Source organism: Falco naumanni, chromosome 15 (assembly GCF_017639655.2).
Source record: "Falco naumanni isolate bFalNau1 chromosome 15, bFalNau1.pat, whole genome shotgun sequence".
Taxonomy (NCBI): Eukaryota; Metazoa; Chordata; class Aves; order Falconiformes; family Falconidae; genus Falco; species Falco naumanni.
Genome location: NC_054068.1, coordinates 16,769,311 through 16,794,606, shown reverse-complemented (window position 1 = coordinate 16,794,606; position 25,296 = coordinate 16,769,311). Strand labels below are relative to the sequence as shown.

General features: G+C 43.5%; 1 protein-coding gene across 4 annotated transcripts in view; it reads left to right on the top strand.

The window, feature by feature from the left end:
• Positions 1-1,339: 1,339 nt before the first annotated feature.
• Positions 1,340-25,296, top strand: part of SALL1 (spalt like transcription factor 1) — a 36,312-nt gene continuing 12,355 nt past the window's right edge. The window contains exons 1-6 of one of the 4 annotated variants that reach the window (XM_040614973.1): positions 1,340-1,462; positions 4,759-4,876; positions 6,378-6,464; positions 8,267-8,348; positions 13,480-13,581; positions 21,936-22,028. In XM_040614973.1, coding sequence (XP_040470907.1) covers positions 21,953-22,028 — 76 coding nt within the window. In that variant the 5' untranslated portion in view covers positions 1,340-1,462; positions 4,759-4,876; positions 6,378-6,464; ... (1 more) ...; positions 13,480-13,581; positions 21,936-21,952. Of the gene's footprint in view, positions 1,463-4,758; positions 4,877-6,377; positions 6,465-8,266; positions 8,349-13,479; positions 13,582-21,506; positions 21,842-21,935; positions 22,029-23,456; positions 24,149-25,296 lie in introns of those variants that run through there. The other 3 variants (XM_040614972.1, XM_040614975.1, XM_040614974.1) reach the window with 3 other exon arrangements.

The following is a 25,296-nucleotide window of genomic DNA, read 5'->3' as shown; positions in this document are numbered from 1 at the left end:
TTGTTCTTAAAAATAGATCACATCAGCTGTGTATTTTCGATTTCCATTGCACTGATGATGTGATTCACGCTAATGTGATTTAAGAGTCAGAATTAAAAAATATTCAAAACCTGCAATTGTTTCACCGTTGTTTCCTGAGAGGAACCTGAGGTCCTTTGAAACTTTGCTCAGAATTACCCAAGATTATGCAAAAATACCCTCTTGCTTTTGCATTAATTTGCTTACAGTTGGCTTTGTAATAGCTTTTAAAAAAAATGATGCTACACCCATCTGCAGGCACTTAAGCTCAGTCTGCTAGAATGTAATGCTTGAGCTCACAATGAAAGCTGCAACAATTGTTTGCCCTCACAATATGAAAGGAAATATAATGAAGAGTTCAGAATGGACCGACTGTTGCAAATCAAGACTTCAAAATCTCTGTTAAACTACTTTTTGTTCAGTATCTTTTATTACAAGAGGCACTTCCCACAGATACAGATATTTGGGAGCAAACCCATAATACTGAATGTTCGTATTCTGTTGATGATCAAGCAGCATTATTGCCTTTCCAGTGTCACTAAAATGAAAGTTTACACCAATTTTTTAAATGGGGGTAGGGGGTATCTTGCATAACAAAGATCTCAAACAGCTACGTTTAGCCTGTTAGCCTGAATGTGATAGTTAATATGCTGATGTTAAGAATGTGCTTGAAGAAAAAAGCTCTTGGCTAGGCATTTTGACTTACTAAAGGGGAAATAAATGTCAAAGTGAAGAAGGTAAAATCATAATACAAATGTATTAATATAATAAAGTATACTGAAGATATTGCCTCTCTGATATTTGTTATTAAAGGGGATGGTATGCATTTCCATACTGGATAAAAAGGTTCTCTGTAAGAAAATATTCTGTTCCCCATCTTACACTGAAAACATTTTATATAAAATGGATAGAAAGTTGTTCCTTCCTTGTTTTAATGCCTAAGATCAGTGTCCACTGAATAACATATCATGTCATCCTGTGGTTTGACATCATATGTCCAAGTAACTTGTGGGAAATAATGGAAAGAGCTTTTTAAAGGCTGAAAAGAGGTGACAGCCTGGAAGAAACTAATTAAAGTATGTTTTAAAGAACTGTGTCTCTTAAGATCTTTCATTAAAAAACAAGCTTAATGTAAAATAAAATAGAGTAAGAGGATGCTGATGTCCCTGCAGCAGCAGAAGTCCGAGTGCAGATTTTATATGCTTAAGTGATTCAGATATCTTGGTTTGGCAAATGAAAACCTTGTCTTGCTATAAGTAATTTTTACCATCTGGATTTGCATATACGTATGATATCTGTTATATTAATTATATCTATTTTCACAGGTATAGACAGACGTACCCCAGAGTTGTGGCACCCATTCACAGATCAGGCAAGCCTGTGCAGCTGTGTTTTGATCAGTGGAAAGGTTTCCTGGCATCCGAGAACTGAAATCACCTTTTAGGTATGACAAATGCATCTAAGTATCTAGCAAGTGAAAATCAAGGGTTTCTGTAAGGAAGGAGCAAGAAAACCTACCACAAAAAATTAAAAGTAAAATAACCTTTAATAATTGCAACAATGCAAACCCAATTGTAGGCATTGCTCTCAGTTGGCATTTAGCCATCCATCATTTGATAGCTCATAAAGCTGATTTGTGCTCTTCCCTCCTGTCCCTGTTTCCAGGAGCCGTTGGCCTCTTTTCACCACTCCTTTCCCATAGGCATATATGACTGGGACCCAAACACTCTTTTGTCCCTTCCTCTGGAACTCTGCTCTTTATCACATGGGGAAAGGGGAGTTTTGTGAGCAGCTTGCTTTCTTCTTCATTGTTGAGTGCCACTTCTAAACTCTGTCGATAGACACTTGGAAGGTATCTAAAATGCTAGGCAAGGAAACAGGTATAATCCAGAGGAAAACTGACCTTGATTGAATAGGGTCAAAATGCTTCAACCACCTCTTTCATGTGAAACTCCTCATTTACAGACTCACACTTCTTCCATTGTAGCTTAGGTTTGACATAAATATGTGTGGGATCTGTGTTAGTCTTAAAGATAAGAAGTTTGGCTAAATGTACTGAATTCTGTGGCTAATCAAACTCCTTGTGTAGAACAACACACAACTGTTCCTTCCCTCAAAGAGTTTTGAGAGCACCAAAATTAATTTTCAGAAATCCAGTTTGGGTATTCCCCAGTAGACGGGTTAAAGCTCCAAATTCTTAATTCCCAGGTCTAATTGTATATGTTAATTAAGCTCCTGAGGAAACAAAAAAGTACTGACCTCGAAATTGTGTGTCTAAGAATTGGAACTTTCATCTTAGGGTTTAGAAATTTAAGGCTGTTCTTAGAAACATTTAAAGTCAGCAAGCCACCAAAGGCTTTTGAAGGAAATTCTTGTGGTCATTTCCAGACTTGTTCAGCACAGATATTTCTTGAGCTTTCTGGCGCTGCCTGTTATCCCGGGCCATTTTTGTTGAGTAGGCTAAGAATGGAGATTTACCAAAATATTTGTTGAAGTTTTACATAGACTGTGTCCCAAGCATTTATTTGCTATGTTATACACCTCTTTTAACTAAATGCTGTTTGTTGTTATGGGAACCCATTCTAATGAAAGCTTCCTGACCCATGAAAATGTTAGCCAACCAACAAAGTTTGCAGCTTTCAACTAATTCTCAGTACTGTTTTCATATTCTTTAAACAGCATCTTTCTCATTGTCCAAAACCACAGATGGCTCAGGACTGACTTTCTTTCTCATCATTAAGGATGATTTATATCACACCAGCAGTAAAAAGGGACCTGCAAAAAGTGTAGATGTAATTAGAAGCACTTTAATATCCTTTTACACTATCGGAGTAACAGAGAGGAATCTTAAGCCTGTCCTAAACCCTTCTGTTTCTTTGCTGGGAAGTGCTTCAGCTAGGACTGATGTGGAATGGGAACTGGGAATTCCTCCCCTCTGGTTCCTGAGCTGCTGAACAACAGCTACACCACCACACTCAGCACAGGCACGCTCCTTCACATTTATCTTAGGTTAGCACATTCCTTTATTTAACTGTCTCTGATCTGACTATATCTGATGATTCCTTCATCTCATTTTCACTTAACCTTTTGCCCTCTACACAGACTAAGCATCCTATCGGATATCTCCCAAGAGACGTCCTTTTCCCCCCACTCCCCCTTCCTCTACTCTTTCTCCAATTTAGGTGCTTTATGCCACTCCTGATAATTTACCCGATTACATGGAAGGAGCTGTAGATCTTTTTATAATTGCTGTTTTACTTAAAACATTGATTCTTCAGCTCCTGCCTGTTTTCAGGTCATCACACCTCATTGGAGGTTTCCCTGGTTTAATGAGCAACTCAGAAACCATAGAGAGGACCAGAGGATAAGGGTCATTGTACCTTCTTATATTTGAAAGCCGCTCCATAGAATCCGCAAGAGGATTCTTGGCACCTGCCTAGTTAAACTGGATGCCCAATGTTATCTCTCCAGGCAAGTAAGATTCTGGCAATCACCATAGTCCTATTTCACTTGCTCTCAGTCTTTTTGACACAAACACATTAATTCTCCCAAGCTCCTTTGGCAGCTGTAAGAAGTTCTCTCTTTTTTTTAATATGATTGATAATATTGAATATTTCTTTTAACCTTTTACTGCCATTGCTGGGCTAGGTGATAGTTTCTCTATTCAGATGTTAATCTCCAGCATGCAGTAGCACATCTTCCAATCACCTACTCATTATGGGGCTCATTTGTAAAATGCTGCTGTTTAATTTACAACTGCCTGCGAAGCTCCACCTAGCATTAGCCCTACAACATATAATGTCATTCTCCAACACCCCCACTGTCAAAGGTCACATAAAGCAAACCATTGCTTTATACAGAGACTCCTTCCAGTTTAACACAGAAGGAATGGCAGCCCCTGGGCAAAATTTAACTGTATCATTTCATATGATGCACTGGAAAGACATACGTCGTGGAAAGGGTGCCAATGACACAGGTTCTCTGGTTCAGTGCAGGAAATGACCCAACTGAAATGTACTGGCAAAAAATGTCATCATTTTCTTCACTTCCAATTTCTCAGGGGGAAAAAAATAAAAAGGTTGTCTGAGGAGACACAAATATATAAAACCAAAAAGACCTCCCAGGCGAACTTGAAATGTGTTCAAACTACACATCCACTCCTTGCTCCCTAGAACCCAGTAAATATTTCTTTGGCCCCACAAAGTATTTTAGTCTGAACCCAGGAAACCTCAGATTGACCTTGGAAATAAGATTTCTCGTTTTCAAAGTAAATCTCAGCCACATTACTGGAGGAGTTGCACTCTTCTGATTGAAATATATAAAACTTGTCTCTTTTGGCAAATAGGGTAGATTATACTGTGGGGAACCCATTGTTTTCCCAATTAACTGACCATAGGCACTTTCAAACTCTTTTCCTCAACTTTTATACCCCAGTACAATGTTGGTGGCGAGGTTAAAATATCTATTTTAGGCCATTAGGGCAAGGTTAAGACTGTGTAAAGCAGTAATGCCTATCTCAGTGGAGATACACTGACCTACCTTGCTGAGCATCTGGTGCATGTCTCTGCAGAGATTCTGTTCTGTCTTCTCTTCAGGCTGTACTGGATGGTTTAACAGCATTTGGTGTTGTAGTGTCCTTTTAGCTTACCTTGAATCCCGTTTGAGATTTTAGATTGCATAAGTCTGGATTTGCTTAACTTTGTCAATTTATTTTCTTCTGATGTTTTTCTCCTCTGCCAGCTGTGTTAACTCTTCTTTCACCCAAGACAAGATCTCACTCCCCGGTGGGATATAACAAAAATATGCTTTTGTAACAGTCTTTGACATCATCTTCTGACAATGTCCGACTCATATTCAGGTATAAATTTCCTAGGTCCGGTTATCAGTTCCCTGTAGAAAAGTATAAATGCATGTTCCACATGGAAGGCAAGGATGAGAAAGGTCTCAAATTCCTCTTCTGATGACTGGTTGATGTCTATCACCTGATGCTGAAAATCATTGTGACCACAGCCTTCCTTTTAACATCATAGCTGCTTTGAGGGCCTTCAGATATAAGGACCTTTTGTCCAAGTCTTGTTTAAAACAGACAAAAACAGTAAAAATGGGCACTTCAATTGGCATCTGCTATGTTAATTGAATTTAACTTGGGTTTACTTCTGACAAAAAACCAAATGCAATATTGGGTGTTAGATAAAATAAGATGATGCTCTTTATAAATGAGCCTTTTAGTTTTTGCTTCAGCTTGAGTCACTCACTTGAGGCCAACCAGAAGCGTTGAAATGCTGTCAGCTAGTGTTTCACAGAGGCTTCTGGTCCAGGGCACCACCGCAGACATCCAGCTGCCCAGGACGTGGCCCTCGCACCCTCACCGTGTCCTGCTGACTCCTGTGTGTGCTCAGGGCTACACTAGGTTGTGGGTTGTAGCCATGTGGCATGGATTTAAGAGCTCTGTGGGGCTCAGGTAATATTCATACATCTGAAAAGGACAGTGTTATTCAAACAGAATGAACCTTTGAACTTTGTTAGTTTTTTGGTATGACGTTAAGGCTCAGATTTATAAAACCAAAACAGAACAAAACCAAAGTGTGTTTGCTTTCATTCCATTTTCTGATTTTGCACTAAATTGTCAGCAAAGCAGACCTTTTACCTATAAACAGATGGCACACGATTCTGTGGGATTTTCCCACATTTGATGAACACACATCAAGTCCATTTACATGAGCATGGAAAATATTAAAATGACTACCAGGTCTGTGTAGTGTAAGACACCTGGAGCACATTGCTGCCAGCAAGCTTCTGAGGTGGGGATATTCTGGCACACAGTCACGGTTCTGGGGACTGGGCCATTTTTGACTCAGGTTATTGCATCTTTTGACACCTAAAGACATGTTCACCTCTGACCCAGAAACATCTGCAACGTCAAACTATAAAAACGGGAATGGAAATGTAGGCTTTTTTTTTTCCCTTACTGTTATTTTTATTTTCTATTGAAAAGGGTTTTAAAAGGCCTATGAAATGTAAAATTGCTTTTTTGCCATAGTTGCAAAACTCATTTCACTTTTTATCTGAGATGCGCTTGTAGCAAATTTCCAGAGCTGAAAAACCAATACAATAACCCACTTTGAGGACCACAGCCCAGAGCACTGAGCACAGCACAGCCTGCGTCTCTCAGTGCTTGGGGCAAGTGGGGCAACCGCCTCAGTGGCCAGCCTTGTCCTCACGCTGGCACCATTCACCCTGACTTTTTTCGCAGCAGTATGGATTGCCTGCAAAGTCCTTGCATATTCTGACTTTCCTTCCTAAACTAACTCTGACTGGTTTTTACTCACCAGACCATAACTTTTGCTCCTTCTGTGCAGGCAATATATATAAACATCTGGGCCATTGCTGCTGCTCCTCTGACACGGCCCATCATCAGAATGCTAGTTCTACTGGTGACTGCACAGGTGACTGTAGTTTCTTATATGAGATATCTATATACCAAATTAAGTCTTTCTTTCACCTTTCTTGTTATGACTTGCTCCTGCAATTTATATGCATGCTTTTTTTTTTTTTTTTTTTTTTTAATTCATTTTTCCTACTAACTTTTGGCTGCAAAAAATTGAGCTGGGACCTTTTTGTGTGTCAGTTTGCCCTCCTGTAGAATGAATTTGCATGGTTTGTAGTAGAATGTGACTATCTTTGGATGAACGGCACTATAGAATTCCCCAGAATTATTATTTTGACTTTTAGCTATGGTATAATGTAGTCAATTTTTTGTTTCATTTAATGTGAAAGGTAGTATATAGGGCAGAGCAACATGCTATGTTGATAGATGGGGTATTGCTGTGATTGAGTTTGCCAAAAATAACACATTTCTCCTTGGAAAAAAAAACTTTGGAAAAGTTTCTCTTTTCTGAGTTACAGGCATTTTATGTTAGAGCCTTAGAGCTGATTCTGTCTCTCCTAAGTTATAAACCCTTATGGATGTACCATAAAGATGTCCACCTAATGCAGAGAAAAGCAGATTAATTGATCACAGTAATATATTCTTATCCACTGAATAAGAACATTCCACACATTGTTTCTTGTTTTGTTTCTGGCTTGTAAATCTTCATTGTAGAATACAAATGAAAATGACCCAAATATGTATTATTTATGAATAGGACTCTCAGATATTATGCTTTAGATTGATTGTGTTAGACAGGATATAACAGAAGCACAATAAGTCAATGAAAAATAAAAAGCAGCAAAAATGTTTCATGCTAAAAATGTAGTTCTAGTGACACCTCTTATATAAAGGACATTTCCAACACATTGACATTTATATTTATCATGGCTGTGCGTGTGATTTACAGTTGTCTGAGGTACTGAATATCAGGAATATCCATGCACATACACACCCCTTTTGAATGATGGTAAGCCATAGACTGCTGCATTGCCCCTTATACAGCAAGCTTTTCCTCCCCTTTTTATTTTTCTTCTCTAGCTTCAGGGATGCAAAGGAAGCAGTAGATCAATAGGGTGTCTTGACTGAAGTTGCCTGCAGCACTTCCATTTCTCAGACTGGACACTGATGCTAACTATCAATAGCAATAAGAGGCTGTCTCAGACAGAATTAAGGCTCCTTCTTCTGCATGGCTGTCTGGTGCTTGCTGATAAACATCTTGTGCACAGGATTGCAACAAATAAACCATTTCAAGTGTGCAAACTAGCCACTGTCATTCTTCCTATTGATACTTGCTGTGGGGCGAAGGGGCCGATAGTTATTTTCATACAGCTGATAACACATTAGATAAGGGTACAGATGGATAATAGTACAAAGGCATAATGCTATAAAGTGTGGAAAGATCATTGATGAGAGTCTCTGTGCTCCTGTAGAAACCCTGAGACAACAAAAGACAAAAATATTGACTTATGTTTAAACTACTTAAGAGAAGCTACAGCTAAATTTAACTATTTGTTAACCTCTGGTTTTTAGGCAATGTCAAAGATACCCTGCCAAGCTATTTTATTCAGATATTATCCATTTTTTCCACTCCTGGATTTGCAAGTTTACTCAGGAAATAAAAGCTAACGGGGGCTGGGTGCAGCTATGGTACAGATGGGGAGGTGTTGGGCAGCATCATGGTCACTTGCCTTTTGAACTGAGCTATACACCACACTCGAGGTTGCTAATTTTGGAAGAACTGAGCCTCTTTAGCCTCCCTCCCTGCAAAAAATCAATTTCTCAACTGATCTATAGCTCTGTCGTGCATTCCTTTTTCAGCCTGAATAAGGATGAAGAATCAAGTTCTCACCCACCCACATGAAATCACCATTAAAATACTCTGGCCCAGATCTTCCTGGTGGTAAGTCCTGTTATAACTCTGCTTAAGTCAGATATTATCCAGTAGATTTATGCCAATTTGCCTCAAATGAAGAGCTCACATGTTAATCAGGGTTTATTTCTCATTTAATTCTGTTTTAACTGAGTAAGGTGAGGGAAGTGGTTCAGATGCTCTGCTGGAAAATCAACAGAGCCGTATTTCATATCCTCCCTATGCGGAGCTCTAACCATTTACAGGAGCAAACAATTTGGCTCTGAGACATCCCCAGCTTTTTATGAAGTGGTGCTTTTCAGATAAGAAGGCTGGTTTGCTGAGGGAAATCTCAGTGATCCATTTTGAGTTTCAGACCATCCTAAACAAAATGCTTAAATAACATTGTTTTCATCCATAATAATGTTTATGTTAAATCTAACAAAGGCTGATGGGCTTTATAAGATGAGATTATTTCGAAGATAGTTCTGATGTTGCTGAATGCTTAAATTAGGATGGTTGGTGAGAAAATAAACCAGAGCTTCCAAGACTATAGGGACACCGGTTATGAATAACCCTACTAAAAATATTTCCATAAGAAGACTCCTGAATATATGTCTATGAATACATGTGTTGGCTTTGAAATAAGTGAAAGAAAATGTTAACTGGAATTTAAGTTAGGAAAAAAAAAAAAAAAAAAACACACCACACTACAGCTTGTGGAGTAATCACTTTCTGATAGACATTTTCACTTTTTTGGGTCTCTGTACCATTTGCTGCAATCAGACTTGCCCACCGCACAAGAGTAGTATTGGGGGTGGAATAGTTAATGTGTGTAGACTGCTCGGGATCACTGCTGTTATTAATTGTCCTCCAGTATAGAACATGTACATTTTACATTAATACGCTGATTAGCGAGGCTGAGCAGGCAGTTTCTAGCTAGGGAAGCTGGAATTTCAGGAATAGCTTGGCTCTTCCCTTTGATTACTTTCTGGCTAGAGAGTTGGAGTCAAACTAATTCTCTCTGTAAACATTGCTGGCCATTCATGGACAGTGCATTGCGTGAATCAGCACTGGACAGGCAGACGGGTGCAAGTTCAAAAGTCCAGATGAAAATCACTGTTTCACTGTAGGCAGTATAATCGCTGCACAAGGAAGGGTCATATCTGTCCTCCGTAGGCAAAACTCCCACGTCACAAAAAAGGAAGGTTGCCTTAAGAAAGGGGAAAAGACAAGGGTCCTATTTGCTAATGAGCAATCCCCACCCTGCCCCCTAACAGTCAGCTTTCAACAAATATTTATACAGCTCAGGGATACAGCTATAGCCTCAGCGTTTCAGCACAAATATTAGATCCCAGCCTCAGCTGGTCTAAATTGGCGCAGCCCTGTTGGCTTCGGTGGCATCACAGTGATTTACAGTAGCTGAGGGTCTCACTCCTTTCATTTTTGACTCTGTGCCTCTGACAGAGTATGCTCTGCATGCTTCTTTCAGCTGAAGAGCTGATTAATTTTAAAGTAAAAATTAAATCCCAAGCCTTTCATGCTGTTAAAGTTTCTCCCCAGTTTTAAGTGGGGCTCAGCAAAAAGGAAGATATGTTAAAAGGTGGCCATGAGTTTTCTGTAGCACAACCGCACTCAGCTGAGCTGGGGCGCTAAGGCAGAAAGTCATTAAAATATAATATTTTTTTTTAAATTGGCTCTTTTGTTAAAAAAAAAAAAAAAAAAACAACCAAAAACCAATCTATATTTATACACACATACATAAAATCTGGTTTTACTGCTCCCACTGAAGAACTCTATTGTGTATGTGAGTTTTAACAGCAGTTATGCAGAGATAGAAGTACACAGTTGTGTATTATAATATTTGTTTCTCAACGTCACTCAGCCAGAATTCTTTAAAAAGATATGAAGTCTTCATTTTTTTCCCCAGTTTTTCAAGACAGAAAACTCTAGTAAAGCAATTATTTTTTTCCCCAACGGTAAGTGACCTGAAGCTGGAGACAGAGAAATGGATTACATTACATATTTTCTACACAAACATAGGGATTAATTGAAATGATTCCCCTGAATCTAAATAACTACTTTTTGGCAGCCTTTGAAGTTTAACGAATGTTTGCTCTTGCCATCGAATGTAGGTTTTGGGACACCCTGCAGGACCACTAAAACAAGATGATCTAAAGCTTTTTATATAAAATAAACCAAAGCCAAGATGTTTGTATTAGAGTTGTGAAGAAGGTGCAAGTATTTAAAAGTAGCTAATATTTTGTTTGACAAATTCTAAGTTAAAGATGCAGTTGTTCCCACATTGCTGTCAATGTCTATAGATTAGGGCCTATACGTTAACCACAGTTCTGATGATTTTGAAAGCAGACTTGATATAGAACAGGTCTTTCCTGCAGCTTGTGTGCTCTCCTAGGTCTGTTTGCTACTCTTTTAGGGACACAGAAAAGCTAGCTTTGCTCTTATCTTTCAGAATACATTTGGAATTCCTTTCAAATGTCTCTTATCAAAGTTGACAAGAAGTACCTATTACTTACAGACATTTTAATGCAGGTCTTCTGTAGAAGAAAATTAAATCAGGTCATGAGATGTAATAAACCAGATACAGGATTTCCAAATACATTTTATTTCTTTCATGGTTAATACTTTTTGATATGCATTATCGAAATGCTGCATAAATGTAAAACCTGGTTTGCCTCTGATGACTGTGATTGACTAAAACAGTAGGTAATATTCTTGGAGATATTTAGTTTCTGATAATTCAGCCATACAGACGTTCTCTGATTTTTTTTTTTTTTTTTTTTTTTGTCATTTTTTTTTCTGGAGGGCCATTTTCACATGTACAAAACCCCCTTGAAAACTAGGTATTTTTTATATCTAAAATTCACAGCATGTCTTGCTGTTAAATTGCCACCTTAGAGGCCTTTTTTAAATTTCATTGAAAATGCATATTAAATCAAAGTGATAGACACATGTAATGTAAAATGTCTGTCAACAATTAGAATCCCATTTGGAAGTTTGTAAAGCATAACAATTTAAAATGAATTTAAATTGAGAAGGAAAGTTTTTAGATTGAGAAGGAAAGTTTTAGTCTGCAGTATTGCAATTTTTTACAGAACAAATCCAGACTTTTTTGCCCTTTTCTGAGTGAAAGAGAAATAAAAGAGCCAGAGCTTCTAATGCAGTTATTCACCATCAAGTGTCAGTCAAGCAGTTTCATTCTTTCCACAATAAAGTCCAAATTATATTGGCTATTTGATTTTGAAAGATATAATCAAGTAGTAAATACACAAATAACATAGTCCAATGTAAAATTGTCTTGTCCTTTCATAGAATCATAGAATAGCCCAGGTTGGAAGGGACCTCAAAGATCATGTGGTCCAACCTTTCATTTTCAAGGAATCTGGAACGCATCGCAGTTGAGCCACTTGATCAGTTTGTGTGCTATGTATTGAAAGTGCAACTGGTTTTATTGGGATAGACTAAATCCCTCTCCAGTGACATCATGTAGTTTGAAAAAAACGCTTTAAGGGGAACTTTACAAAATTTCCTTTGTGTTCTTCTAAGATGATGACGTGTCAAGTTTTACACACAAACCTCCTGGACATCCTGGAAATCATAGGATCCACAGGGAAACAGGACCACTGGAGCACTGAGGCCAAGTGCCTCCAAGGCAGTTTTGGCCCTGGTCCTTTGCCTTGTGGCCCCACCACCAAGGACTTACCTACCTAAATGAGGATTGGGATTGGCAGTCAAAGGGTTACAAAGTCTGGGCTGACACCTGGATTTTGCCAAATTCCTGAGCCTGGCAAAATCTGGGGTTAGATTAGGGTTTATGGCTAATATTTATTGAATACAGTGTAAACATCTACAATATGATTTGTCATAAAACGAAAGTTTTTTCTATTAATTTCAAATTTTGTAGCATATATTTATTTTTAGTTTCGTAACATGCACGTTTTCAAGCAGAATTCCATAATGTCATCTTTCTACACTGAAATTAGTATAATCTTCTAGATATATGCCAGTGCTTCAAGCACAGAACATTGCATTTCCCATAGTGATACATAGCTCCTTTAAGCAGATACACTTCCAGTGCTGATATACTTGTGTGTAATTCTTCCAGATTAAATTCTGGCTGTTCCTAGACATTCCAGTTATCACTTTGATTGATTTTATGGGAATGACAATAAGGAAGCAGAATAATAGGAAATGCAAAGCATATTCTACAGCTCATTTCTGAAAGGAGAGTCAATCCCGTGAGAACTTTCTGTGTCTTGTTAGTGGTTACAATTATCGCAAAAATAATTGTGTGCTATCACAAAAAAAAAAAAAATGGATGCAAATTGCCAGTAACAGTTTTTGCCTTTGGTTATTTAGTATTTGTGTCATCTTTGAGTAATCCCCTTGAAGAGCCGAGATTACCTGTGATTAGCAGATTTGAACAGGTGGTTTAAGGAGCTCTACTCCTGAACTGTCATAGTAGTTTTGCTTAGAGAAGCGGTGAGTGCTTTCCCAGTCACCAGCAAGCAATTCCTGCAGGCTTCCCTGAATATGGCAGCCAGCCCCAGTTACGGGATTTTGTTGCTCTAGGCAAAACACTAAATGTAGGCCCCTCACGAGGCACCGTCGCTAGCACAAGAAAGTGTTACTAAACATTTTGCAGCCCTAGGCAGCTGCATGCGTTTCATGGCTGGTAGTGGCAGTGCTGGCCCAGAATGTACATTTACCTATCTCTCCCCCATTAGGCTCACTCCATCTCACTTTTTACCTTTGCACTGAGTTTACCTAATTGCTTCTGCTCAGTGTGACTTCCATCGCTGACAACCGGCTGGTCTTGTCCTGCTTTAGAGCAATCCATTACCAGTGGGGCAAAGGAGCAGCAGGACTGGCAGCCCTTGGAGAGCAGCAGCAGCTGAAATTGAATTTTGCTATTAGGAAATTCTAGGAGTGAAACAAAGAGTAAGTGACTGGTACTGCTTGAACAGAGTGAGTGCAGTGATGTTACTGTGTTGTGAGATCGTATGTGCAGCGTTGGAAGGAGCAGTACTGAAGGCAGGGGAGGGAATGAACCGTATATATCCTTTGCTTAATTCCACTTCATTCAGTATGTTCATAATGCATTTGTTTTCATGAAACTGTTATTCTTACGTGTTATAGCTTTGCTTGTGCTTTTGTGCAGCGTAAAAATGGAAGTTGCTTCAACTGCAGAAGAAACCAGGTTGAGTGACCTTTAGAAGTAAAGCAAGTGACTTCAAGCTCTGAAATGTATGGAAGCGCAAAGGTATGCAACTGTCCACTAAACATGTTAACAAGAGACATCTTACTAAGACATGGTATTTACACACTAATCGCTGTTACTGGTGCCTTCTATAGACCTTTTTTTCTGTGTAACAGTTGCTTATGCGCGTCTGAAGTTGGTAATGGGCCTGATCTGGTGCACTCACACGGATACAGCTCCTCTCAGAAATCATTTTGTACAGACTGGGGGCTTAGTCACGTATTTTATTTGCAAAGAGCTGAAACAGCTTAAGAAGTTACCGTACCATGCACTGTTGCCCCTCACAGGAGATTTCCATCCCTTGCTGGCAAAGAATGCCACACAAACGTTTTTGCTAATGCCAGCACAACACCGACTGGGAGAGCCCACCTGCCCAGTGGAGTTGCCGCAGCTCAGCTGGTGGGACAGCGCTTCCCGGGTGTGGGGCAGTGACAGACGGTGGTCAGAAACAATCTATGTGATTACCACAGTTATCCCCTGCTGGAAATGTGCTCACGTGCGGTTCTAGACTGAAAGGCTGTCCATGCTGCCCTGCCAGTGCTCTGCCTTCTGCACAAGGAGGGATTTCACCAGTGATGTGTTTAGGATGGAGTGTTGCATTGCAAGCTTCTGAGAACAAGAAAAGTGGCTTTTCATGATCTCAGAAGTGAGTGTCTCATGCATCTTTGAGTTTTATAAATGGATGTAGAATAAGCACTGGGTGTTTGATGCAAGTTCTTCCTAAATGTGCTATGTTTTCTTATACTCAGTTATTCTTCTCCCCCTTTTTCATTGCCTGTTCCAGTATGTACATGACGTAATGATGGTTGAATTGCTGAACCAGTACAGACTAGGACTACTTTTGTCTTTGCATGTAGGATTTTTGCACCAAGTGCCTTTAGTATGATCTAAAACTTACTCAAGCTTTAAATTCTTCTTCAGGTGTTAGTTCTATGGTGTGAGTGGCGAGGAGCGAGCTCAGATGAGCTTGATGATTGTGTACAGTCCTAGGGAGAGTCAGCTGGACTGCAGCAAACATGCAAATAAATATGTTCTGCAATCCTGGACACTCCATTTGATAAGGAATTTGAAGTTCCATGAAGAAGGACCAAAACCCAGAATATGTAACTCAGGGTAGGATTCAAGAAATAACTTGTACAGCCAGGCTGAAAGTCCAAGCTTACCATATAAATGAAAACAGTTTTTCCAAGCCCAAATCTGGTTTCTGGATTTGTGAGGAAGGGTCTTTTTAAAGTCTCTTTTTGAGGATTGCTTTTCGAATCATGTGACTTGAGCTTTTCTTAGGGAAGGAAAGGAAATTGTGAGTTTCATTTTCTAAGTGGTAACTGGATGATCTTGGGTTTATGGAGCAGCAGTTTTCAAGGCTGTCTCTGGGTCACTGATGTAGTATCTGCTGACAGTTCAGTACGAGCTGACTGGCAGCTCAGTGCTCAACTCTTTCCCCTCTTCACTGCTGCAGAATTATTCTAAGAAATCAGAAACTCCTGGAGTTACCTTTTGAGGTAGGTGATGGCTGCTGTTGCCATCTGAACTTTAAATGATCACTAATGGGAAAAAAAGAAAACTGCAAAACTGTGGCTGGGGGATCAGATTGCTCCAGGAGGAAATGAGCTCCCCACAGGACCCAGGTAACGTCTGTGCAAGACTGTGAGCAAACATATTTACACCCAGGGCAGTACGTTTTGCACAATGCCTTTGCAGACCCGTTCTGTGAACAGGCTGGCCCATACTGGGGGCAAAAGGTGGATAATGAGGACTCCACATAGCTCAGGCACGGAAAGCAGAACGTTATTCATGAGGCATTGACTTTATTGCAACTAGCAGCTGCCAAGCCAGCTTCTTGTGTTGATGCAAAGAGTATGACAATTTTCACGTTGTAAACACCATGCATTAATCAGGGCACCTTAATATTATGCAAACAAAATGTATCTACTTACAAATACTTCCACTGTATTTGAATCAAAAATATGTCATGAAAATGAGAGGGGTTGTCAGGTTCATTTCATCAGTCAAGAAATTTGGGACTCTACAAGCAACATTTCCCCTGAGGTTTGAGACATGTTTATCCCATAATCGCTGCATATTCTCCAGATTAAAATAAAACCTTAAAATGTAAATAAAAATGCATACTCTGTAAATCTGGTTTGACAGTGAAAATCTCTTTGTGAAAACAACAGGTCTTACTTTGTTGTATGATTACCTTGTAGAAAATCATCTGTAGGTTCTATTTCAGAGAAAAGTACCACGTGAAATTTTGGCCTTGTATTTGTATTTTGACAGACTACAGAATTTTTGTACAATTCTGTTTCAAAGGTAAGAAAATCCTAAGGGAACACTTTTTAAAGAACACACTTTTTTCCTTAAATATCCTGGAAAATACATCCCTCAGTCCTACTCCCTCATCTGCTTTTAAAAGGCTCCCACCTCTACATTTTGTGCTATTTTAAACAGTACTTTGATAAGGAAATGATAGCTATGATATTTTTTTAAGAATCAACACTAAGATTCTGGTGCATGGATACCTGGGTGCACAGTTTTTGTGACTGTGAAGTTTTCCTACTGTACAAAGGTGCTTTTCTTAAAGCAAGATATTTGGAGGAAATCTTGGCTGATAGCTAGTTATATCCCATCATTCAATATCAGATCTTTTTCTGATTCATATATTTTCAATATTCAATTCAATATCTTTTTCATGATTCTTCTTTTGACATGTACGTATTTTGGCATCTTTTTTTTGTTGTTGTTCTTGTTCTACCCAGAGTTATTTCTGCGATCAGAGACATTGCAATATGTCTTTGCAGCCCAGAATGGTTTTAAAATTTTGTATCTAAGGCTCAAGAAATCTGTCACTTCATTTCTAAACTTCTGTTTTTCTGGTGGAAGCACATGGTGGCTTTATATGGCTGTGATACACTAGGATATAAAAAAACGGGGGGGGAGGGAATTAAACTGGGATGTAAAGGCATGTGGCTTGCAGAGAAAACTTCCCCTGTGGCATCAAATGAAATTCTTGGTTCTCTGCAGAACTCATAGGCTCATTCTGTCCATACCTGATGACCACTGTGTAACAAATCAATGGGAAAGATTTCTGACCTAAGCAGCCTACCTGAAATACCCTCTAATTTATTTCTTTAACCTAAAAAAGGGTATATAAAGGATAGAGTAATACCTTGGGATCAATAATAATATTGAAATCAGGGCATTTTCTGAAGTATATGGTACCTAATAAAAAAAAAAAAAAAAAGCTTATTTCTTAACATGGGAAATAAGACATTCTGCTATTAAAAAACAAAAAGATATCAAATAAAGGAAATAATGATAGGATTCAGGATGTAAGAATATTTGTAATTACTAGCACTCCCTAGGTTCTCTGTGTAGTCATGTAAAAGTGCATGGAAGTCTTTTGCAGTGCTGAGTATTTATCTTTCTGTATGTGGTTTTTTTCTGCCTTGTGGGCTGTACGCACGGAATAGTTGCCTATACATTGATGTGGGGTATTGCTGGTATTTATTTTTTTATTCCTTGGTTTTTAACTCTCGTGCCTGTGAAAGAGGATTTTCCATCCAGCTTGTTTACTTCATGATTTATGTCTAAATTGACAGAGTCCTTCGGAGGCATTCGTGTTAAATTTGAAACAAACATATTTAATGCTCGTGTTGTAATAAAACAGCTAAAAGAGGAGATTAAAAAGATATGCACAGAGGGGTCTGATTGATTGAGGGATTGATTTTACTACTTTTCCCGTAGGTGGGTAGTGATGGCTGTAAATCTCTTGATAATCATTTCAGAAGCACCTTCATCAATAAACTCAAAAGGGAGAGCTAGGTGTAAAAATTTGCCAGCCATCAGGTCAAACAAAAGGCAGCAAATGTGTAAAGAAAGAATTGAATTAAATAATCCCACCTTGGCCGGTTATGGCATTAGTCATGTTCATTTTTATCTCGGGGGCGGGGGAGTTCCCCATCTCTGCGATTCTCTAGGATGTGGGGGAGAGAGGGTGGGAGGCTCTTTCCCTTTATGTTTTGGTTTTTTGGTGCTTTTTTTTTTTTTTTTTTCTTTTTCCTTTGGCTCAACCCGTATTGCTTACGATTCAATTATGCGGCTAAAAGCTTGTGTTTCTGAGCAATGATCAATTATTAGTTGTCAGTAATAATGGAGAAGGATTCAATTCTGGTGCCCCCCTCCTTCCTTTTTTTTTTTCTTCCTCCCCCCCCCCCCCCCCCCCCCCCCCTTCGGGGAATTAACATTAGAAAATAAATATAATTTTTTTTAAAAAGAGAGAGAAAAAGCAAGGAGGTGGGGGTGGGGAGCTGACAACGTGTCCACAAAAGTAGAAAGTAGTCATACCTAAACCCACACAGTCACAGGACTTGCAATGTCGGTATTGAATAGCGTGATCCAGGCTATTGATAATAAAACAATTCCAGATAGCGGGTGCTCGCTGCCCCGGGGTAGCTGCGCCCCAGGACTGTCTCAAAAGTTTATTATCCATCGGAGCACAAAGCCAAGTTCCCAGCTGACTGCAGCATCTGGAAGCCCCTAATTACACACATTTCTAAAATACATGTAACCTGGGTTAGCTGGAAAACGGCTTACTTGAGAGGTCATCTGTAGCGACGTTTGGAACTCTGGTGCGGTGCATCTCTTTTAGTTGAGAAAAAGGCAAAAGGAGAACATTGAAGGTGGGGGGTGGGGGTGGAAGCACAAGTGCCCCGCTGAGCGCCCGGCGGTGTTTCCGCGGCCGCAGGGCTCGCTGGCGGGGCAGCGCGGAGCCGCGGCGGAGCGGCAGGTTGGGCTGACCCGGCGCCGCCGCCGCCTCCCCGCTGCTGGGGGGGAAACCTGCAGAAAATATGAAATCCATCGGATTTCCCCCACTCCCGGGTCGTTATTAACGATGTATTGTATCTACGTGGGGATTGTGTAGCTTTTAACCCCTGGGTGTTAAGGGTGTTGTGTCTGATGGCAAACCTTAATAACAATAATCCAGTCTGGTGTGTTGCATCTCATTGAAATCGTCTCTCAGCAGAATGAACTGCAAATTATCCCCTGTTTACCATCTCCCTTCAGTGCTCATCTCAATGAACTGGAGATCGATCCCCACCACGGGTGTCTTCCAGCCAGGCTGATTTGCATTGGAGCCCATTAGAAAGCCTCCCACCTCCATTAAAAAGAATAATCCGGGAGGGGGGTGGGTGGGGGTGGAAATCTCCAAGGTGTGGCGGGGAGGGAAAAATATCAGTCACTGTCATTTGCGCTTCGAGAGGGAAAACCCAAGATCAGAGTATTTACGCTTGTGAACTCTCCCAACTTCTGTTAAGAGACAATGACGTTTAATTGATGTATTGCTATAAACAACAATAAGGACCGATTTTTCTCTAGCCCTGGCAATGCTGCTCTGCCCCCACCCTTTCCCCACCCCTCCCGGCCCCCGGCGAAGGAGAGGAAAACAAACAATAAATAATCAGGCGGTCCGAGATGAAATACCAGGCGCCGCTTTACACACTAGCGAGGGAGAAGAGAAACGAAAAAAAAAAAGTTATCAAACTTAATTCCTCCAGATTAATTTCTTTTTCCTTAAACCACTGTTTTTCTTCTTGTTGATGCTGTTGTTGCTTTTTAATTACCGGTCCACGGCCGCCTTTTTCCAGCCACGAAGCAAAGGTACCGCGCATCTGGGGAAATTTGTCTTAAGCGTAATCGACAAATGTGTAATGAAACTGTAAACGCGAATAATTTTGGGAGAGCGGCTAGATTAGAAACCGTGGGAAGCTAATGGAGTGATTGATACAGTTAGAAATACAGACACAGATGTGTAAATAGATCCGCGTGGGTATTTTGTGTGCATTTACTTGTGGCTAGCTATAAGTAACGTGTGCGTTTCTATACGTTCAGGTTCGGTTTCTTTGCCACTGTCTCAGGGTAAAGAGGGTGACAGCCTGTGCTGAGTGTATCCATCTCTGCCGAAACGTCTCTTTAAATATTCAGTGAAAAATAATGTCATGTGAAGTACCACCTATAGCAACATTATTATCTTCATTCTTCAACATCATCCCCGCTGATAGCTTCGTTTGTCTTTTTCTCGAAATCTACTGTACCAAATGCAGCGGGGAGGGAGGGGGCTCGCCCTGTGCAGAAATGAAAAGAAGCGTCAGTGACCACTTTGCAACGCTGACTAAATACTGGAGTGGCACCTGGGAGGCTTTTTCGGTTCGTATGCGTTTGGTTGGTTGGGTTTTTGCGGCTGTTGGGTTTTTCACCCTTCTTGCTAAGCGTTTTACAGTCTCTTTCGTTTAATAATGAGAAGAAAACGCCAGTGAGCCTGTTCCTCGAATGGGAAGGTTTCTCCCTCTCTCCCTTCTCCTCTCGCTCGCTGTCTAGGTTTTACCGGCTCATTTGAAATTGAAATGACTTGTATCTGATCAGCCTCTTGCTTTTACAGAGAGTTTGTTAATATTAATACGGGAAAAAGGAGTAGCTTCTGTAGAAGAGTAAATAATCCAGCGGGGGGAGTGGGAGGAGAGAGCACTTAGATGGGTCAGGGTGGAGGAAAAGAAATCGCCTGCGCTCCCGCTTCTCCCAGCTCAGCCGCTTTTACCGAGTAACTTTTCGTGCCCGGAGCAGAGTGACAGGCGAAGGGGTGCGGGGAGCAGAGAGCGCCGGGAGCGCAGAGGGAGCACACGCCATTCACCCACAGTGTACGTGTACCGTTGGACAGGCGAGACATTAAAAACAGCGTTCCCTGTAGCCTCTTTGCAACTGTACTTTTTCTTTCAAGAGCGTGGAATTTGTTTGCTAGAGGTTCCTCCTCTGCAAGTAACACCGGGCGTAAAAGTTGGATGCATGCTGTAGCGTCAGATGGCAGGAGTACGGCGCCCGCGCGGTCCCGGCGCGGTGAGCACCCGGCACCGGGCGCAAGCGGCGACCCAGGGAGCGCACGGGCGGCTGGACGGGCTGGGCGCTGCGCGGCGCAACCCCAGAGCCCGCCTGTCTGCACCGGCCCGCCGCGCAGCGCCGCGCACGAGTTGGCCGAGCCTGCGCGCACGGCCGGCCGGCGGGCTGCTGCGCGGGGCTGCTGCGCGGGGCCCGCCAGGCTCCGCACTGCGGGCGCGCCTCCGGCGGGCAGATGTGCATCGCTCCCGCTCGGTCTCCCGCGCCCCGGAGGGAAACAAAAGTCAGGAGTGATCCCGCGGGGGAGCAGGGGCGGGGGGGAGCGGGGCCGCGGAGCGGGGCGCACCGCCCGGCCCCGGCCTCGCCGCCGCTCGCACCGGCCTTCCCCGGGCGGCGGCGGGCGGATTGACTCGGGGCGCAGCCAACCGGCGCGGCGCGGTGGGCGGGGGCGGAGCGGCCGGTGGGTCCGCCCGCCGCTCCCAGCGGCGCCCTAATTGTCCTGGGAATGTGTGAGGTAAAAAACAAACCCTTCCTATTTTCAGCACCCCTCGGGCCCGTGATATATGGAAAGAGGGGGGGAGGGCGGGCGAGAGCCGGGGGAAGGCGAAAATGGATCTTTATTTGCAAATGCGGGGACGAGAACAAGAAGGAAAAAAAACAACCACCACCACCAAAAAAAAAAAAAAAAAAAAAAAAAAAAGAAACAGCCGAAACTTTTTGCAGCAGCGGAACGGAGCGAGCTGCAGTGCGCGGGGCCGGGCAGCACGGAGTGGGGCCGGCAGCGGGAGCGGGGCCGGCAGCTGGAGCGGAGCTCGCCCCGCGCAGACACTTGCTGGGGGCCGCCCCGCAGCCCCGCTGCCCCCCGCCGGCCGCCCCCAGCCGTACGTCCCCCCCTCCATCGATTATTGCTTACCCTGCCCTCCCTCCGCGGGTCGGGGCTTTGGGTGAGGCGGGGTGGTGGTGGAAGCTTTTTTTTCTTTAAAAAAAAAAAAAAAGAAAAAAGAAAAAAGTGAAATGCAGCGCAAAACCGAGGGAGGGAGGCGCGGGGAGCCCGTCGGGGCTGGAGGAAGGGGCGAGGGGAGACACATTCCTATAGTAACCGGGATGGCGCGATGCAGCCCCAGCTGGTTGCTAAGAGGGTTAAACTGTATCCAAACAGCTTTGGGGAAATCCAGCCCCTTCTCCTGCCACATGGATCGACTCATTGGGTGGGAGCGGCGGAGAGACAAGGGTCTCCAGCAAATCAGCGCCTAATTGATTAAGGCGAGCTGGTTTGAATAGAGCTGGCCATGTGCCAATCGCCTTTCAAAGAGCCCCTCTATGATTAATCGCAATGCATTATTGATAATCATAATTATAGCAGGACACATGCGCGGTGCGCGGAGGATTGGGGAGGCTGGGGGGGGGGGAGGCTCGATTTCCGTAATTTTGAGAAGATTTTTTTTTAGTAATTTTTTATTCTGCCCCAGCTGATGTTTGAGCCAGCATGTCGCGGAGGAAGCAGGCGAAGCCTCAGCATTTCCAATCCGACCCCGATCTGGCCTTGTTATCCCAGCGAAATGGTGAGTTCTTCTCCTCTCCCTCGCACACATTTTAGCACAAACACACACAAAATAGATCAACTTACCTTGCGGGGAGACGGGACCGCGCCGGGCAGCGGAGCGGGACAGCTGGATCTCCCGGAGTTACGTGTGGGGGGGTGCCTTCTGGGCTTTTGGTCCAAGTTCTCGGCTTTTATTTTATTTTTTTAACTCAGCGTTTTGTTTCGCCTGTTTCTTAACGAAACTCCAAACTCTTTCCGTTTTTTGATGTTTTCCCTCCGCCCTCCCCCCGCGGGGCGGTCTGGCATCCTGAGCCCGCGGGAGATGGATCCGCGCCCCCCGCGCCTCTCTCCGCGCCCCGCAGAGCGGGGGAACAAAGTGGGGCTGCGGCGGGGCGGTGGAGCCCCGAGCCCCGCGGGACGGCTGCCCCGTCCGGCCACACACGCTGCCCGTGCCGGCCCCCCCGAAAGGGGAGGAAACCCCCTCCCCGAGCACCCACTTTCTCCCCCCACCCCACCCCCCGCAACACCCCCGCGGACCCCAGCGCTCCCGCACCCCCACTCCCCCGCAGCCCCGCCGAGCGGGGGACGCTGCCCCGCCGCCGAGCAGCCCCAGCCTCCAGCCGCACCAAAAGCTTCCTGGAGGCGGAAAAGTTGCAGCCGCCGGGCCGGGCCGCGGGGGGGATCGCCCCGTCCCGGGAGCTGCCGCCGCGCCGCAGAGGGGCTCGGCGGCCGCCAGCGCGGTAGCCCCGGGCAGCGCGGGGGCTCGTTTTCTTTCCCTAAGGTTGTGTTTTATTTTTGTTTCCCTCCCTCTCCCCCTCCCCTCCAAGTCAGTGAGCGAGGAATAAACGCTGGCTTTGTGTCCGCCAGGATTTGGAGAGGGAGCGTGTGAATTTTTTTTTTTTTTCCTCCCTCCCCCTCCGGGGGAAAGGGGGATTTCGGCGGAGCTCGGCGCAGCCCTGCCAGCGGCGGAGGGGACGTGCCCCTGCCCGTACCTGCACCGGGGCGCGGGCTGACAAGTGGTCGGCGGGAGCGGAGGGCGGGGGGCGGCGGGAGCAGCGTGCTCCGTGTTCCCCACCGCCGGCCGGCCGGGCCCCCCCCAGCGGCCATGAGGAGGGCGAGCGCCGGGGGGCTGCGGGGGGACCGGCCGGCGGCAGGCGCTGAGGGCGCCGTGGGGCACAAGCGCTTCGGGCGGGCAGGTAAGGGCGGGCCGGGGCGCGGCGGTGCCCCCTCCGATGCTCGGCCCGGCCGGTCAGAAGCACCTCGGACCCCCCCCCCCCGCCCCCCCTTCCCGGGGTAGCCCCGCCGCGGGGCCCTCCGCTCCCGCGGCCGCTGCGCTGCGGCGGTGCCTGCCGCCCGGCCTGGCGCGGGGGCGACGGGCGGGGAGGGGGTCCCGGGCTGCGCGCGATAAATCAAGTCGGAAAGTTTACGGGATGTTGTCCTGCCTCTGGGAGCGTTTACCCGGCTCCCAAATTCCCCGGGACGCCCCCTCCGCAAAGCAGCGAATCCACAGGCGCTACCCCGCGCAGCTCCGCCGAAACGTTTCCTAAAAGTCGCTGGGTGCGCTCGGGGTGCGCCCGGCTGCTGCCGCTGCCTCAGCGCGATCCCCTTTCTCATCTCGCTAAACGTATTTATTTTTTCTTGCGATATTATTTCTACTTCCGCTTGCAGTTTGGAGCGGGAGTTGGGGAGAACGTTAGGGTTTTATTTGGCTTTCGTCGGCCTCCTAGGAAAGAATTTGGAACTTCTCAAAAGTGAGCGGAGAAAGGGGAAGCTGAGATGGAAATTATCTTGCTGGGAAAGCAGAGAGGGATTTTTCACATCTTCGCTTCGTATTATTGCATCTTTTGACGTTCGCTATCTTTTTTTTTAATTAGTTTTTGGGTTTAGTAGATGGAACAGGTCAAAACAGCTCCGAGTATCTTTTTTTAAAAGCAGCTGTTTTCTTCTGTGTTTATCCTTTTGATCTGATTTTGCACATTATTTTCAAATGAAAGGCAGTGGGAGTGGGAGAAAGGAATGTTAACTGAGCAGCTTTCCTGCCTGTTGCTAAAGGATGTACTTGAAGTAAGTTGGATTTTCCCTGAAATGATGGCATGGAAATGAAGCTTTTGTTTAGTTTGCCTGGCTATCGTAAGTTAAGTAAGTAAACAACGAAGTTTATTATTTTTAAAAAATACGGACCGGTTTCCCAGGAAAAGCAGTGTGCTTTACTAGCAAAGCTGTAGGAGCCTCCCCCGCCCTTCTCTTGTAATGGTTTTAGGTTATGGCTGGTTTACACGGTTAGACGATAAGTTTTGAGTAAGTTGCCTAGAGGGTGTGTTTTGTAATGGTGTTTCAGGATTCAGAACGCTGTAATAATATTAGCATAGAGCTACCCTCCGCCTTTCCGGGGTCCTCAGCCCTGGCAGCAGCTTCACACTTGAGCAAGACAGGGTGGGTGAGCTGCGGCGAGGGCGAGTTTGCATTATATGCCTTGAAATTGCAAAACAAAACCTCGAAATTCCAAGCGCTCCTTTCTTCTCCTTTCATACTGTGAATTCAGATTTGCTAATTCATCTTCGCGGGGTTCAGGCAAATGTAGCATCGCTGGTCCTTAAGACACTTGCAGCAAGGTACTGCTGGGCAGTATTTTGAACGAATGAATAGAGTGGCCCCGTGAAAATTTCTTGCATCTGATTTGAATTCTGGTTTGTTAAAACTTTCTGCTATGGTTTCATATCTAAAGATCCATATGAAAAAATGTTCCTCAGACTGCAACAGCATGTATTTATTTTATTTTATTTTTTTTTTTACTGCGCTCTCTTTTTTAAAAAAAGTTCTAAGCTCATGCAGTTCACTTTTACCAGGAGGACTTTCCACTTAAAATGTATTTTTGGTGGAGTCAATGGATAAGTAAGTTTACCCTTGTAAAATCCTGTGCATGTGCACATTTGATAAAGCTCGTATTGGATTAACCAGAACAGCTCTCAGATTAATAGCAGAAATTACTTGCAGCGTAAATTATATTCAACAAGTAACTAATTACTGGTAGGAAGTGGGCAGGAGGTTGTGGGATTATTTCCTTTTGTTAATAACTCCAGCCACTTTCATGACATTGTAGAATTCCTTTTTTTTTTTTTTTTTTTTTTTTTTTAAGCTGGTTGGAATTGCACTCCCAATTGTAAAAGAATACGCTTGGAGCACAATTTTCCAAGGCAAAAGTTATATTGGAGAAATAAGCCAGCTAGACTTTGTGGAAGAGAAAATATTTGCTGCCCTTCTATACAAAGGCTTGTCAGAACCAGTGC